The sequence below is a fragment of the Amblyomma americanum genome, chromosome 4 (genome assembly GCF_052857255.1).
Source record: "Amblyomma americanum isolate KBUSLIRL-KWMA chromosome 4, ASM5285725v1, whole genome shotgun sequence".
In the NCBI taxonomy this organism is placed as follows: Eukaryota; Metazoa; Arthropoda; class Arachnida; order Ixodida; family Ixodidae; genus Amblyomma; species Amblyomma americanum.
In genome coordinates, this window is record NC_135500.1 from 90,394,645 (window position 1) to 90,412,099 (window position 17,455).

The following is a 17,455-nucleotide window of genomic DNA, read 5'->3' on the forward strand; positions in this document are numbered from 1 at the left end:
CCAAAATAACATGCGAGATGGGGACCACCCCTTGGGCTGGGCTTAGCCTCGACCCCAGAGTCTGTTAACAATACAAACTAAATAAACAAGAAAAACGCCACCACTCTCTCTCAAGTGAGAGTATACACAGGCTCTCTCTTCGGAGCTAATTCACTAGCGCCTGTCTTTCCACATTCTTGGCGAGTACTGCCTGTCTGTCTGACAGGTGTCCGTCACGGCCCTTCTGGGAAGCTGTGGGTGCCTTCCCGGCGATAGCCCACGACAAAGGGGGGGGAGGGAAAGAATGTTGTCCCAGTGGCCCGGAAATTGGGGAGGATAAAGCCTGTTTCCCCGGGGCGGCGGCGGGACCGGTTTTTCTGGTCGTCACTCAAAGAGCATGGCTGGGTAATTGATGATGCCGCTGTCACGGGTCTCCGTCTACGCCGCGCCGTCGAACGTGGATCCTCGTAGCATACACGGAATGTCACACTCGCTCACCCTCCAGAAGAATGTTCTCCGAACATTTGAGTCCACGCAGCTCCCCTTGTCTTTCTGAATCGCCTCGCACAGTGCGTCCGACAAAACACTTTTCGCTGCACTCAACACCACTGCACAACACCATATGCCTCCGCTGTCAATACTGGCGTCTCCAGGGGCAGCACTGATCTTCTTTTACAGATAAACATGAAACTCAGCACCTAAGCCTCTCCTTTCTAGTCCAAACTGGACGAAATAAATTTACCACAGTTACAAAGGAGCTCCCACTTCTAGCACGATCACGGCACGGACAAAAATATAGATAACGAAAGGAAGTAGGGCAGGTTCTGCATGCGCTCCGCATGCTCTCCTGTGAAGGTGTTACTTAATGACAGAAAGGTTTAACTACCAACTCCGATAACTTAACACATAAGCACATAGCAATGTTATGAGCTGCGGCATCACACAATTCTAACCAGTTCACAACTCCGCTCTGTTTACGCCATTAGTCCGACTTAGCTTTCCGATTTCGCAGCGGATATCGGCCTTCATGAGTCATACTAAGTAAGTCTGTGCCCCTTTGTCTGCTTTGGGACTCGCGAGGGCTCGTGGCAGGAGCCTCTCCTGGCGTTATCTGCGCGGCAACCTCGCGCGCTTCTTCTTCTAGCAATGCATGAAGTAAATCCGGTGGCATTCCGGCCGTCACCTCGGGCGCCTGCCGAACAAATGCAGGAGAGGGCGTTTCTTGCGAACTATCTGCGCGCTCCGCTTCACTTCTGTCCCCATCAAAATCCGCGCTTTCCCTTTCCTCATTTCGTGAATACTGAACCGGTGCCGACTTGAGGCGATTTGCGTGTATCCTTATCAAACGCCGGTTCACGTCTCGGACTCTGAAGTTTACCGGAGAAAGCTTCTCGACAACCTCGCACGGTCCTCTCCGCTTCGTCTGGAACTTACGAGCTAGCCCAATCTGCCTTTGGCAGTTTTCAATGTACACGCTGTCCCCCACATCAAACGGCGCGTCTCTAGCACTGCGATCGTGCACCTCCTTCCTGCGCTTCGCCGCTTTCTTTAAGGACTCCTTTGCGATGTCCCTCGCCACTTGCAAGCGCGATTCTAGCTCAACCTTATAGTCGTCCAGTGAAGCGTATGGGACACGACGGGGGCCCTCTGGCACTTCACTAGGCTGGTCCGGGTCTCGGCCGTAGAGAAGAAAGAATGGCGATTCGCCCGTGCTCTCGTGTGCTGCGGAATTGTAGGCAAACATTGCATACGGGAGCCACAAATCCCAGTCCCGCTGGTCGCGCGAAACAAAATGCGACAGGAACCCGGCCACGGTTTGGTTCAGTCGCTCCACCGCGCCGTTGCAAGCCGGATGGTACGGTGTTGTCTGCTTCTTAGCGATCTTAAGCAGCTCGCAAACTCTCCTCATTAGCTGCGACACGAAGTTCGTTCCCCGATCTGTCAAGAGTTGCCTCGGGGGTCCATGTCGGAGCACGATCTGTTCGACAAATGCTCTTGCAACCGTGTCTGCCTTCTGATCTGGGAGTGCTACCGCTTCCGCGTATTTTGAAAGGTGGTCGACAAATACTAAAATGTACTTGTTTCCGGAAGTGGTCGTGGGCAATGGGCCCATTATGTCCATACCTGTCCGCTCGAAGGGAGCCGAAACCTCAGGGAACGGCTGAATTGGAGCTGGTCTTCGTCCCTTGGGTGTTTTTCTTTCGAGACAGGAATGACACTTCGCACAGTAGTCTCTAACATCCTGTCGCATGCCACTCCAAAAGTACAAACGCTCCACACGCCTGCGTGTCTTCGCTACGCCAAAATGACCGGCGCATGGCGCATCGTGAAACGCGCGAAGAACCCTTTCTGTCCACGACCGAGGTATGACGACTCTCTCCCAAGCGGTTTTCTCTGGTCTCCCTTTCCTGGTTGGCCTCGTGCGCCGACACAGGGTGCCGTCTTTGTCAATGAAATAACCTAGCTGTTCGGGATGAGACAGTGCGCCCTCTAAGCTTTCGATTATTCGCTTCAGGTCAGGATCTTTGCACTGCTCTGTGCGTAATTCGGCGGGGTCGACTACGGGGACAAACTCTTCTATAGCTGCCACGGCAGCTGTGCGGCTGAGTGCATCAGCATTCAGATGTGTCTTTCCTGACTTGTGCTCAACTTCAAAGCAGTATTCCTGCAGGTGTAGATTCCATCTAGCGAGTCGCGAGCTAGGGTCCCTGACACTCATCACCCATTTCAGAGGATGGCAGTCTGTGACTGGCTTGAATTTGCGGCCGTAAAGGTAGCATCTGAAGTGCTTTACTGCCCAGACAACGGGAGGCACTCCCTTTCCGTAGCTCCGTACTTTTGCTCTGTGGGGCTCAACTGTCGGCTAGCAAAAGCAACGGGATGTTCTTTGCCCTTGATAACCTGAGATAGCACGGCACCAACTGCGAACTTTGACGCATCTGTGGCCATAACGAAGGGCAAACTAAAATCCGGGTGGCGTAACAGCGGTGCACTCATTAGCTTCCTTTTCAGGGCCCCAAAAGCATTCTCCGCGTTTTCGTCCCAACGAAAGGCGACATTTTTGGCTGTTAAGGCGGTGAGCGGCTTAGCGAGCTTGGCGAACTCCTCTATGTGCCTTCGGTAGTAACCGATCATGCCGAGAAACTGCCGGACCTGGCGGACGCTAGTCGGGGATGGAAAATCCGAGACACACCTTAGTTTCTCAGGGTCCGGTCGCACGCCGTCAGCTGAAACAACGTGCCCGAGGTATTTCACCTCGTTTTTGAGGAATTGGCACTTAGAGGGCTTCAGTTTGAGACCCGCTGCTCTTAGTCGCACCAAAACCTGCTCAATATCGCGCAAATGGTTATCAAAACTGCCACTGTATATGATAATGTCATCCATATACACGAAGCACAGCCTCCCCAGAAGACCTGCCAGGATAACATCAGCGGTTCTCTGCCAGACAGCAGGGCTGTTGGCCAGACCCATCGGCATTCTTTTCCATTCATAGTGCCCTGAGGGCGTGTTGAATGCCGTTTTCTCGGCATCTGCCGGATCCATTGCTATCTGCCAGAATCCCGCCGCCATGTCCACTACCGTGAAGTACCTGGCAGAGCCCAGCTGAGAAAGCGTCTCCTGTATATTGGGGATGGGGTATGGATCGATGCGAGTTACGGCATTTAGTTTGCGGTAGTCCACTACCAATCGATACGAGCCATCTGGCTTTTCCACCAATAGTGCTGGTGCTCCCCAGGGTGACTTTGAGTGTTCGACAATGCCGCGATCAATCATTTCCTGCACCTGCCGCTCCATCTCCTCACGTTGGGAGTAAGGAATCCTGTACGCACGCTGGTAAACGGGCGATGAAGTGCCGGTTTCTATCCTGTGCTTTATAACGCCACAGCAGCCCAAATCCAGGTTGGACGCGGCGAATACCTCCGAGTAGTCGTTCAGCAAACCAGCCAGAGCCTCCCTCTCCCTGGATTTTACGTGAGAAAGATCGAACGACACCTTTGGAGCAGCCGAAGGACTAGCATGCTCTACAGTTGCGAGTACCGTATCGGTGGGCTCACGTTGCTCTATCGCAGAGGTGAAGAAAGCCAATGTTTTGTTCTTGGGAAGGCTCATTGGCTGCTGGCTACAGTTAACCACCCGTAGGGGCACTCTGTGGGCGTCATTAACTGTCACGAGGCACGCGGCTGCCTTCAGGCCATTGCTGAGAGAGTCGACCGGCTCAAGCACTCCCACGGCGCCGCTCTCTACATCTGAAGGCACAAACGCGTACAAAATGTGCTCCGACCAAGGAAGGACGACCGCCTCCTCGACCAGCCGGACGGCAACCCGCGAATATACCTTCTCCAATGATCCCACTGTTTGACGGGTGTCAATATCGGTAATGCGAATCTCAGCCCCTCTCCTGCTCAAAAACGGAACTTTTGAGCCGCCCGCATTAACCTCTTCCTCAGAGAATGAGACTACTACCTTCCCTTTTCTCAAAAAATCCTGCCCTAATATACCTGACACTCCGTTTGGCAGAGACACCGTGTCCGGGCATACGTAGCAGGGGTGCTCCAATGCAATTCCGCCGAGAGAGAAGTGTAACCGGTAGAGTCCACTTATGCCAAGAGGATCCCCCGTTATGCCTACAAATTTGGTTGCCATACCACCAGACGCTTCCAACACCTCGCGGTCCCCCTTCCTTCGAAGTGTGTTAAAACTGCTCTCCTTAAGCAATGTCACCTTTGACCCCGTATCTATCAACAATTCCATACAACAACCATTTAACTTGCAACGCACAACAGGGCATGCCTCGTCGGCCACACAAACTACCACCACCTCATCATCTACTGCTCCCTCCCCACGCTCCTCAGGCTGGGGAGGACTAACTAGTTTTTTGACTCGGTATCTGGAGCCCCGCTGTAGGCTTGCTTAGGGCGTGTCTCGCCTGCTTCTCTTTGTGGCTCCCCACGGCGCACGTTTTGGCAGAACCTGGCGATGTGTCCGCGACCCTGGCAAGCGAAGCATACGATTTCTTCAAAATCTCGCATACCGCGCCTGTAGCTTTGTGGCGGTCTCCGGTTTCCAGCGAATGGGCGCTGTTGAGCGCGCGCTTCAACCTGGCATTCTACCTGCTGAGATAGCAGCTGTTCTAAGCGATCTAACCGCTCTGTCAAGAGAGCAACCTCAGGGTTGAGCACCGCTCTCTCTATGACGCGTACTCTCACTGCGGCTGTCGTTAACGCCTCATTTTGTTCCTCATCCAATGCGGCCTCCACGGCTTGGTCGAAATTGCTCGGCTTGCGCGAGAGCACGAACCGGCGCACGGGGTCTTGTAGACCAGCCACGAACAAAGCGGTCATTTCCTCTTTAAGTATATCCTCCGCGTATTTCTTCTTAAGCTGGTCTCCTTCCTCCTCCCTGCTTAACGTATCGCGCGCTAAGCGCTGAAGCCGCGACGCAAACGTTCGCACGTCCTCCCCTACCATCTGTCCGGCGTCACGGAACCTCTGTACTCGCACGTGACGTGGTTCAGTGTCAAAATGCTCAAACGCGAGCTTCTTAAATTCCGCAAATGATTTTGTGGATTTTACTTTTTCGTCTCGCCATGCAAAATCATGAGCAGCTCCTGCCATCTTACACCTCGCCATTCCCAGCATTTGAGCATCGGACCATTCCCCCATTTTCCCAATCTCTTCTAGCATGGAAAAGAAATCGCAGATTGGAACCCCTGTCTTATCTCCCGTAAACGTCGGAATGACGCTTCCTAATGCCAGCATGCTTGCTCCGAGCGACGGCTGTGGAGTGGGAGCTCCCTCAGATACAGTCATTTTTTTTTTCAAGCCCTCCAGTGCCTCAAGCCTCTCAAGTGGGGGTAAAAGTCCCACAATCAGTCCCGTGATTCCCTTTTGATTACAATTTTGAAGTCATGAATGTCACAGCATTCAGAGGACATTTGCTTTTGAGACCCCACTTCTGACACCAGTGTGATGACCCCCATAATGCGCAGGTCCACACGGGACGGAGAGGCAAAGAGACACCGTATGGCTCAGTTTAAACAAACAGGTATATTCAATAATTACACATGGTTAAGGTTATACATCAGAGGCTGGGGCGTCCGAGCTTACGTGCCGACGACTTCATGGGGGCGATGGAGTGGCTCCGGAGTTGGGCTCGAGCGGTTGCTGGCAGAAGCTGCACGCCGTCGGGCTTCGGCGCTGAAGGCCCTCTTCGCTAACGATGTCGTCCTGGGCGTGGATGCAGTAGAATTTCAATAGTCGTCCGTTTCTTCGAGGATAGATCACAAACCCTTCCTCTAGTGTCGTTCGGCTTGGAAGATGAACAGGAGGCGAGCTTGTAGATGATGACAGCAGATCATAATTTTACAACAGAACAAACTTTGCACTACTTTACTCATCGACCGGGCAGGTTAGTGCCTAAGTAGCATCACATTACATGCTAAGCATGGAGCTCCTGCTCAGACTGAACTGCATCCGTTTACATGCGCTTTTAAGCACTTGATTAACAAAGGACTAAGGGCGGTCATTTCCAGTGGCCCGCCCAAAGCATCAATTCTCCAATCCAAAATAACATGCGAGATGGGGACCACCCCTTGGGCTGGGCTTAGCCTCGACCCCAGAGTCTGTTAACAATACAAACTAAATAAACAAGAAAAACGCCACCACTCTCTCTCAAGTGAGAGTATACACAGGCTCTCTCTTCGGAGCTAATTCACTAGCGCCTGTCTTTCCACATTCTTGGCGAGTACTGCCTGTCTGTCTGACAGGTGTCCGTCACGGCCCTTCTGGGAAGCTGTGGGTGCCTTCCCGGCGATAGCCCACGACAAAGGGGGGGGGGAGGGAAAGAATGTTGTCCCAGTGGCCCGGAAATTGGGGAGGATAAAGCCTGTTTCCCCGGGGCGGCGGCGGGACCGGTTTTTCTGGTCGTCACTCAAAGAGCATGGCTGGGTAATTGATGATGCCGCTGTCACGGGTCTCCGTCTACGCCGCGCCGTCGAACGTGGATCCTCGTAGCATACACGGAATGTCACAAAACTGTAACTTGCAAAAAAACTACACTATGCAGCAAGCTTCTTTGCACGGTATTTGTTACATTTATCAAACGATCACATGGAACTGCTATGGCTATTTCTACACAGTGCATTTCCTAGAGACTCCTTTCTGCCATACTGTACTTTTTACCCAAAAAGCTTCCTACAGTCATTTAAATTGCTACGTATAAAGATGTTTGTAGCAGTTGTGTGAGCCAGAACAAAAAAAAACTGGTTTTATTTTTCTTAATTCTTCAGTATTCCTGATTATCACGCCATGGGCATTTATATGTTGGTACAAATTTTTTCAGGCATCACAACTGATGCACCGATGTGTATGGTACACATTCATCTTCAGACATTTCATGTCTGTTGGGTCAAAAAGATACGAAATAATAGTTTTCTGCATTAGTTTTGACTGAGATGACTAGCATCACACAGCATGCTCTTGAAATTCCTCTAGCTGTCTGTAATTGGCTTCATTGTATAGCTTCATACCTGTTTCATTTAAACTCTGCACACTGCTCTTTTTACCGCACATGGCGACATGGCACGCGGAGCCCCGTGGGAATGGGTGAGGAGGATTCGGAGGTCCACTGCTACTTTGCTGGAATCCAAACACAGCTAGGCACCTGTAAGTCACGGTTAATTTCGGAAAGGCGGCTTTGCCCGCTCCCTTTTGTCGTCTTGTCCATCGTGCGTCGCGTCTCGCGGCGAACCCGACAAAGGGGAGGCCATCACCCCCTCCCCTCCTGAAGCGGGGGAAAGATTCCACAAATAGTTTCCTAGAGACGTCCTTTTTTTTCTGTGGGGTCAACGAGGGGTCAAACGTAAGACAGGCCCAAGCAGGGTGAGGCAACGTTCTCTGTTCATTCTAGAGACGCAAGCTTACACTGCAAAATGAAAGTCTTTCTCTTCCAAATGCAATCAACTCGGAGTCCTGTCCACAACCATTTCAGCTTGTTATCTGGGTACCCCAAACCTTTTTTTATTTGCGTGTAACTCCAGTCCTTCAGCTTTGTCATTGTAGCCGCTATTGTTTCTCAAGTACCATCTTGATATTAGCGGTTCCTAATTCAAGCCTTCTGCAGTGTTTGAAGGACCTATTTAATTGGAAATGAGAACACGTGCACATGGTGGAAAGCGCGTGATCTGCCAGGAAACACTGCGGTGACCCCGAAAAAGGATGACAGCCGTTTTGTGCCTCTTCACTTGGCAGCGACGACACACCGTGTGCGGTCCCGATGGCTTTGCCCCAGCTGTCGAAGCAATCCTCGGACAAGACCATGACCTTCGATATCTGATGTTTTTATTTAAAAAACACAGGGACCAAAGTCGTGCTGTATGCAGTGCCATCGCCATGTGGTTCCACTCACGGCGAACAGTCATCCACCTAGCCCGGCTCTTTGGACGGAATCCGGAAACGACTGAAAAGAATAAAAGTAACGAGCAAACAAAGGTGCGCTGCATACAAGTTAGAACGCAAAGAAACGAAGGCGCGCTGCGCTAATGCTGTAGCGAGGACTAATTTGTAAATTTTCACGGCTGGCGTCGATTTCTACAAAGCGCGAGTAGTCGCCACGGAAATAAACAAAGGCGCACTGGAGCTGGCTAAGTCTGTAGCTACAAGCACGGCCTTTTGTCTACCGCCGATTTCCACACCGCGCGATCGTCATAACTTTTCTTGGACTTGCTGTTGAAGCTGATAGCGATCATAAAATTAAGGGCGCCAACTGTAGTGGCAGAGGATTGCCATTGAAAGGAACAAAGCCGTGCACTTTGTCAACCCGCAACGAGGCCTAGCGTGAGTTTTAGAGCCGACTTGGACAAAGCGCGAGACGGCGCGCGCTTCTAACGCTTGCCAACGCAAAGAAAAAAACGCGCTAATGCTGTAGCGAGGCCTAACATGTAAATTTTCATGGCTGCCATCGATTTCGATAAAGCGCGATAAGTCTCTAAGGAATTAAACAAGGCTGCACTGCACTGGGTGAATGCTGTATACCTAGGCCAAGCACGATTTCCACAATGCGCGAGCGGAACTTCTGGTCTTACCGTTGAAGCTGATAGCGATTCTAAAGGGCCGATTATAGTGGCAGAATCATCGCGGCAACTTTTACCCTGGACTTGCCACTGCAAAGGAACAATGGCGCACTGCACTCTGCTAACCCTTCAACAAGGGCTAGCGCGAGTTTTGACGCCTGGCGCCGATTTCGACAAAGAGAGGGAACATGGGCACGAAACAGAACACTCGCGATCTGCCAGGAAACAATTAGGTGGCCCTAAAAAGGGCCGTTGACAGGAGCACTTCAACGTCGACCTGCAGCGCCGTGGCGGCGCGGTGAGCAGTAGGCCCAGCAGTGGTCCGTCTTGTGCCCTTTTGCTCCGCACCGACGCCACCGGTGTACGACGTACACCTCTCCTGGTCTTGCCCTTGAATCCGACGCGATCCCTGGTCCGTAGATCTTGACGAGGGCCGCGACGATAATCTTTGACATCTGGTCGATGCCCCGGCCTCTCGCCACGTGGTATCGGTCCGCGGCAAATAAGGACAGCATCGGCTTACCAGAAGCATCCAGGAAACGATGCTGCAAAAAAAGTTACGTTACAAGCGCCGCTATTTGGTGAGTTCTGCACGAGAAAACTTGCGAAAACGTTGTTCAACCCTTACCTCGGGGTTGAGAACGTGCACGCCCGACAAGCGCTTCATCGTGGCTGTCAGACGGCGGTTCAGCTGGCAACGACAGCGGTCCTCAAACCGCGCCTTATGTGGGTCGTCGCAATGGCGCGGCAAAACTTTGAACACCAGCACGACACTAGCCACGAGCTCCTGCAGCAGCAAAACGAGGTCCTGGAATGCGCGACATGTACGTAAGCGGTACAGCACTTCATGAAGCGAAATTTGAGATAAAATGCGTACCAGCACTTCATGAAGCGAAATTTGAGATAAAATGCGTACCTTTATGAGGCTGGCGATTTCTCGCGGGTCATCCCCTCTGTCGAGATCGTTGCCGCCAACATATAGGACAACAAAATCGGCGTGCCGAAAGCATGTCTCTCGAATCATTTCAGCTAGGCTGATTGCGTCGTGGCCGCTAAAGCTGAAAGTGCATGTTCTCACTAAAGGCGAAAGCCGTAAGCGAGAATTGCACAGAAATTTCAGCTGGCTGTCGCCGACGAGCGCACCACGCAAAAAAGCCATACCTGGACAGCTCCCGAAACGCGCCCGCCGCCGCCTAGGTTCACGAAGCGAATGCCCGCGTACCACGCAAGCACGGCGGACGGCCGGACCTAGCGATTCCCTAGGCCGTCTAGGGACAGGCCGAGAGATGCGCGGCGACCCCACATCCGGTTGAGAACGAGGGCGAAGCGAAAAAAACGTCACCAGACACGCTTCCCGCCGACCAATCGGCGTTTCCAGCCCAACGACACGCAAATGCTTCTCCACGCACGCGGGGATGATCGTCGACCTCCGTAGGGAGAAAACGTGTTTTTCGTGCCCTCTCCTGTTTACCCGAGCGCTCCCTTCGCGGCATCGAGTCCGCCTGTTCCCGTGCCCAGAGTTTCCTTTTTTTTTTCTTTTAGTTTTTCTTTTTTTCCATTACGCAATAGCCTAGCTCAGGCCCACTCCCCGTGGCCTGTGTGCCATGGCCCCTCCAGCCCCCTGACCATCGGCACCCCTACCATCTGAACCATGGCGGACGAAGAAGATGCCCTCCACATGCTCGATGAGGATGGCATCCGAAACGCCCTCCATCGTCACAGGCGACTAAACAGCTTCGGGTGCTCCCGCAGCCTGCGGAAACTGATCACTGAAGCGAACGCCACCCTTCAGCGCCAAGGAGAAGCGGCCCGCCTGGTCACTGCGATACAGAGGACCCCTCCACCTGGCGACGCACCCGCAATCGCCAGCACATCCTCGGTGAATGCGGCCAGCGGCCAGGAAGCAAGTAAAGGTGGATGCGCTGAAACCTTTGTAACACCGCCGCCACCGCGGCTAAAACGATTCGACAGCATCACGCCTGTCACCATCAGCCGTAGCGAAGCAGCCCACGGCCCAGCCCTGCTCTCAACCAAGCCGAGTACAGCTGACGCGGCGTGTCAACACGATGACACCCAGACATGCCTGGATTCCCAAAATCCAGCCATTCCAGAAGCAGACAGCAATGTGCTCCCCGCTCCTGCCGCCACAACAAACCCCGCCCCGGCCGAAGCATTCACAGAGGCAGACTACGAACGTGCTGCTCTCGCCTACGCAGAAAAAAGAGCCAGTGCCCCTCCGGCCAGGCGGCTCCCCACTCCCCCTCCCGCGGAGCCCGACAGAGCGACAGCGAAGGGGCTTGGCGCCGCAGTACAAAAGCCAGCGAGGAATGCCCCAAGACGCCGCATACAAACCACCGCAGCGGCTCCCCTGGCTCCTGCCGCTCACCCGTCGGCAGCGCGCTTCACCGCAGCACCACCACAACAGGGAAAGAAGTCGGGCATCGCCACCGTTCTTTACTATCCCGTGGACAGGATGGCCAACTATCTAAAGCCAACAAGAGACGCCATCGCCGCTCAACTGTCCAAACTACCGGGGGTGAAAGCTGTGCGTGTGAATTTCCGCCGGAACGTGGTCGCCGTGGACGCGCACGCATCTGCCGACCTCGACCCACTCCTCGGCATCACCACCATCTGCGACATCAAGGTCCGAGCCAAGGAGGCCGGCGGCAACAGCTGCACCGGTCGAGTGTTTCGCGTGGACCGCGCGCTCTCGACCGAGGACATCATGTCGGGCATCGAGTGCAAGGTGCCGGTGCTAGCCTGCACGAGAAGCGGAAACGACATCATACTCCGCTTCGCGGGCACCCACCCACCCGAAGAGGTCTCCCTCTTCAAACTGCGCCGCCCCGTCCGCGCCCGACTACCGAGGCCGCTCCAATGCCTGCAGTGCGGTGTCATCGGCCATGCCACTGCTGTGTGTACCGCAAAGCCGAGGTGCCTCCGCTGTGGACGCGATCACCACAAGTCCCGATGTGACTCACCCCGGCCGCGATGCATTAACTGCAACGGCACGCACACATCAACCGAGCCGCGCTGCCCCCGTTGGCAACAAGAACGCAAAGTGGCCGTCCTCCTGGCGTCATCGCATCACCCCATGTCTCGCCGTGACGCTCGCCGTGCAGTTACTGCAAAACAAACATCTGCTGCATTTTCAAGCCAGACAGCTCCTGCGGATTCAACCAAAAAGGGCCCCCCTGCACCAACACAGCAGGACCTTACGCTTGCTGACGCCCTGCCCAATAGACCAGCAGCAAAAACGGGAAGCAATACCGACATCGAAGCACACTGTGAACCGGCGACGGAAGTCACTGCGACTCCAACTGGAAGTGTCACTGCACGCAACTGTGCCCCAGCGCTCCCGCATACCGCTCGGTCTTTCCGAGACGTGGTGGTAGGGAGGAAGCCAGACAGCGCACCTATCGCTCAGCTCGACCAGCGTGATGCTGTCATCGCCGCGCTTGCCGCTGCCGTTCGTGCCCTCATAGAGGAATTGCCCAGCGCATCTCCGGCCCGCCAGTTATGTGCAGCTGCACTTGCAGCACAGCAAGCTCTGAACCATCATGGCTAGAAACAGTCGCGTCAACCGGCCGCGTGTGTTGCAGTGGAACTGCTGCCATCTACGCCGCCGTCAACCTGAGCTAGCAGCCATGCTACCTCTACAAAAGTACGACGTCATCGCGCTACAAGAGACTTACACGCGCGCAGAGGACCTCGTACTTCCCGGATACTTGGGCTACAGCAGCCCAACCGAGTGCGCGCTGGTGTCCTGTGCTGACATTCCTTGCACCGACGCCGCACACCCACCTGGATCCCCTCGGGCAGCTATATATGTCCGTGCATCTTTTGCGCACCATGTAGTGCCTACTGCAGACCTCACCGGTGGCCCCGTCGAGTGTGTTGCCGTCACAGTGCGACTCGGGGGAACTGACACCACCGTTGCAAGTGTCTATGTGCGGCCTGGATACCCGTGGGACGCACGGCTCATCGTTCGTCTCACTCAACGAATCAAGCAAAACCTACTCATTTGTGGTGACTTCAACTGTCGCCATGTTGAGTGGGGTTCCCGCACCTCATCCAGACAGGGATGTGACGTGCTAGACGCTATTCGCGCTGCGGGACTGAACCTGTTGAACACAGGTAGTCCAACGTTTGTGCGTCCGAGCTGCACTCCTACAGCTATCGACCTCAGCGTGGCTTCCCCAGATTGTGCCTACGACTGGTCTACGCACCCCGATACTGCAGGATCAGACCACCTGCCTATTGACATCTTGCCACGAACTGAACGCCCTGCGGACAAAGTGACATACAGTGTAGTGCAGTGGTCGCGCTTCCGCGAGCTATGTGAGCAAAATCCATGTGAACCACATAACTTCTTCGATCACATTGCCGCCTGTGCGAGTGGTGCCACAATACGCTGTGCTGTGCTCCCCGGAACACCTGTGCCAGACATCAAACTCTTGAACCTGCGTGCTGCGCGTCGAAGGGCTCAACGCCGTGCACGGCGCACGAACAAGCCCGCACACTGGACTATCTACAAGCGTCTGGATGCTGCGTGCCTGCGTCACGCCAAACGGCTGCGTCGTCGCAGCTGGATTTCAGTGTGTCGTGCCCTGGACGAACCCCGTGCTCAGGCTCGCGGCTGGCGGATTCTTTCATCAATGCTGCACTCCAAAGCACCACGCTTCCCTGCCCTTTCCATAGCGGTGGCTAAAGGGATAGATGCTCTTGCGCTGGCCGACCTCCTTGCTGAACACTTTGTCCCCACTCTGGTGAGTGACACGCCCATCGCCTCCATCTTTTCTGTTTCTCCATTCGTACCTTTCGTATGGTTCTCGCGCGAATTTCATGCCCTGTGCACTGAGCCTTTCACAACGCACGAGCTGGATGTCGCGCTCGAACACAGGCGCAAGCGGCGAAGTGCCCCAGGTTCAGATCAAGTCACTCACCAGATGCTGAGGAATTTAAATTGTAACCAACGTCAGCGCCTGCTTGAAGCTTACAATGAAGTATTTGCAACCGGAGATGTCCCCCAGTCCTGGCGCACTGCCATCGTTATTCCTGTCCTGAAGCCGGGAAAGCCTTCTGCAAACATCAACTCTTACAGGCCGATATCTCTCACCTCAGTCCCAGGGAAAACGATGGAATATATGGCACTGAAGCGGCTTCAATGGATGGCGGACGTGAGAGGTGCACTGGCACCAGAACAAAGCGGATTCCGCCATTCCCGATGCACCGCCGACTGCATAGCGGAAATATCGGCCTTCTTAGAGGAAGCAAAATATAAGAAGCAGGCTGCCTACCTCGTCCTCCTCGACATTCAGAGCGCTTTTGACTCGCTCGCCCACGCATCTATACTTGATGCTCTGGTAAACATAGGCGTGGCTGAGAATTTATACCGCTATGTCAAATCGTTTCTCTCAGGCAGAACAATGCGTGTGAAAGTTGGTGGCTCGCTCAGCACACCCCGCCACATCACCAAGGGCGTTCCGCAGGGCAGTGTTCTTAGTCCCTTCTTATTTAATATCGTGCTGGCTAACATCCCGAACATTATCCCTCGTTCCCTTCTGTATCAGGTGCGCGTCAGCATATATGCTGACGACATAGCCCTCTACTGCAGTGGCCGCACACTGTCTGGTCGTGCAGTTAGAGCGCAGTTGCAACATGCACTAGAATGTGTCGGAGAATATCTCTCCACCGTGGGGCTCAGCTTGTCAACTTCCAAAACGGAGGCCCTCGTGCTCCACCCTCGTCCTGCTGCATGGAAACTTATACCCAACCTGCAGCTAAAAGGGGTGCCCCTTCCGTGGAAAAAAAGTGCCCGCTATCTTGGACTCGTTATCGACGCGCAGCTCACCTGGCGGCCAGCTGTAGCTAAACTGCGGAAAGAGGCGCGCCAAGTGGCCGATGTGGCTAACCGACTACAAGCCAAAGGAGAAGGCTGCTCCCCAGAGCTGGCATACCGGTTCTACAACGGGATAGCGGTACCTAAACTCCTGTACGCTCTACCGCTCGTCGACCTGCGCCCCAGCCTGTGGCGCGCCATCGACGTAGACCAACGCGCTGCGATCCGCCGTTTTATGCGCCTGCCGCGCTGGTCGCAAGTACCTGCCACCTATGCAGAAGCTGCCACATGGCCGATCTCTCTCCGGGCACAACTAACAGCCCTCAACACTGTCGAGCGCATGCAAAGAGCTCCGGGAACTTCGCAACTCCTCAGCCGACTGTCCGAAGCCCGCCACTCGCACATGGGCCGCGCAGCACAGCTGTTTGGCGCGCACATCGCCCGACCGCCCTCTAGCTGCAGCCCGGCACTTCCGCCCCACCTGCGCGCCCCGCTCAGCATCCAGACCGTCATCCCAGGCGTGCGATCCAAGAAAGACACACCCGTCTGCGCGCTACAGCAAGAAACCGCTGCGCTTCTCCACGAGGATTGCAGCGGCCGAGTGGAAATATATACCGACGGATCCGTGCTGGAAGGAGGCGCATCAGCGGCTGCCGCATGTGTAGTCCCTTCTCTCGGCATCGCCAGGCAGAGCCGCCTCACATGCAGTGCCTCGTCCACAACCGCAGAAGTTGCCGCCCTGCACTTGGCAGCTGATCTCATCCTGGAGACACCAGACCTCTCTCCAGCTGTCGTCCTCAGTGACTCCAAGGCTGCGCTCACCACGCTGCGGAGGTCGCACCATACACTGCCCATGTATGCCAACCTGGACAACAAGCTACGCCAGGCACGAGCACTCGGCCGCGACGTTCTGCTCCAATGGCTCCCGTCCCACGTCGGAATCAGCGGCAACGAGCAGGCTGACCAACTGGCCAAGCAAGCTCACGCCGACGGCACACCGGAGTGCACTGCAATATCCCCCCTCGATGTGGCCCGGCACAACATCAAAGCCCGCATCGTCGCACAACACCCGGATGCCAGAGTAGCCGCAGGCAAAGCACCGAAGCCCATAAGCTCCCGTGACTTCGATCTCATTGACCGGACCACCCTCCTTAGGATGCGCATAGGCTGCGTCTGGACAGCCGAGCGCATGCATCGTCTACGAGGCGCAGCCAGCCCCATGTGCAAAGACTGTGGAGAAGTGGAAACGCTCGATCACCTCCTCTCAAAGTGTCCTGCCCTCAAGAAGCACAGAGAAGTGCTGGAGGCAAGCTACAGACGCCTGGCCCTACCCTGCGAGAGCGCACAACTGCTTTTCCCAGCCGGCCCGCGCGAGAAAACGCGACGCGCCTTCGGGGCTCTGCTCCAATATGTACGAGATGCCCAACTGCTGGAGCGGTTTTAACCTCCCCCTCCCTGGCGGATATCCCCTACAAACAGCACCTTTTGAAGTGCCGCACAGTTACGTCAGATGGTGATGGGTAACGGTAACTGTGTACCAAGATTATCGACTCAGGCCTGCTGCCCCGCATTCCATGCTCGGTAAACACGCCGCTTGCCGGCATTCACGCGCACATCCAGCCACCTCCCTATTGGCCGAGAGACCTGCGCCTCCCTGCGGTCCGCGCGCTTCCAAACCACGCCCCTCGCTCTCTCAGTCGGCTCTGTCTCCCAGTCGAGTGCGCATCGGCGCTCTGCTCTTGGCGCGGCCTCCCCCTCCCGGCCCGAATTGGTTGGTTTTTTGGGGAAAGGAAATGGCGCAGTATCTGTCTCATATATCTTTGGACACCTGAACCGCGCCGTAAGGGAAGGGATAGAGGAGGGAGTGAAAGAAGGAAGAATAGGTGCCGTAGTGGAGGGCTCCGGAATAATTTCGACCACCTGGGGATCTTTAACGTGCACTGACATCGCACAGCACACGGGCGCCTTAGCGTTTTTCCTCCATAAAAACGCAGCCGCCGCGGTCGGGTTCGAACCCGGGAACTCCGGATCAGTAGTCGAGCGCCCTAACCACTGAGCCACCGCGGCGGGGCAGCCGGCCCGAATACGCGAAGACGGGAATCGCGACTGCGCGTCTGCGAGCTCTACTTTCTCCCACTATCCTGTTCCTCCTACCCTCCCCCTGCGCGGCGCAACGACCATTTCCTCACCTGAAAGAGAGAAATTACCGCACGCGTCGTGCTCCCCCCAATTTCTTATTCCTTTCCCCAAGAACATCCATCTCTCTCCACGCACGCCCGGCGGCCGGCCAGCCGGCCCTAGCGATTCCCTAGGCACTCTAGGGACAGGCCGAGAGAGGCGCGGCGAACCCACGTCCGGTTGAGAACGAGGGAGAAGCAGAAAAACGTCACGGAGAAGCGCATCCCATCGACCAATCAGCGTTTCCAGCCCACCTGCACCGAAACGCTTCTACGCAGACACGCATCCCACCGACCAATCGGCGTTTCCAGCCTACCTACCCGCAAACGCTGCTATTCAAACAGTGCCTTGTCGCAGCCTACGCTGTGCCAACTCGCTCCGCTGCG

At 55.1% G+C, this 17,455-nt stretch overlaps 1 protein-coding gene across 1 annotated transcript; it reads right to left on the bottom strand.

Annotated features, from left to right (window-relative positions):
* Positions 1–9,315: 9,315 nt before the first annotated feature.
* On the bottom strand, positions 9,316–10,120 carry LOC144129662 (uncharacterized). Its single transcript, XM_077663771.1, has 3 exons — positions 9,966–10,120; positions 9,678–9,857; positions 9,316–9,594 (listed from the first exon to the last, which is right to left on the bottom strand). The coding sequence occupies exons 1-3, from the start codon at positions 10,071–10,073 to the stop codon at positions 9,316–9,318; spliced, it is 567 nt and encodes a 188-aa protein (XP_077519897.1). The 5' UTR covers positions 10,074–10,120.
* Positions 10,121–17,455: the final 7,335 nt, after the last annotated feature.

Coding starts and splice junctions, on each gene's coding strand:
- LOC144129662 (XM_077663771.1), bottom strand. CDS start 10,073: ATGATTCGAGAGACATGCTTTCGGCACGCCGATTTTGTTGTCCTATAT. Junction 9,858..9,965: donor AAATCGCCAGCCTCATAAAG/GTACGCATTTTA, acceptor CGCGCATTCCAG/GACCTCGTTTTGCTGCTGCA. Junction 9,595..9,677: donor TGCACGTTCTCAACCCCGAG/GTAAGGGTTGAA, acceptor CTTTTTTTGCAG/CATCGTTTCCTGGATGCTTC.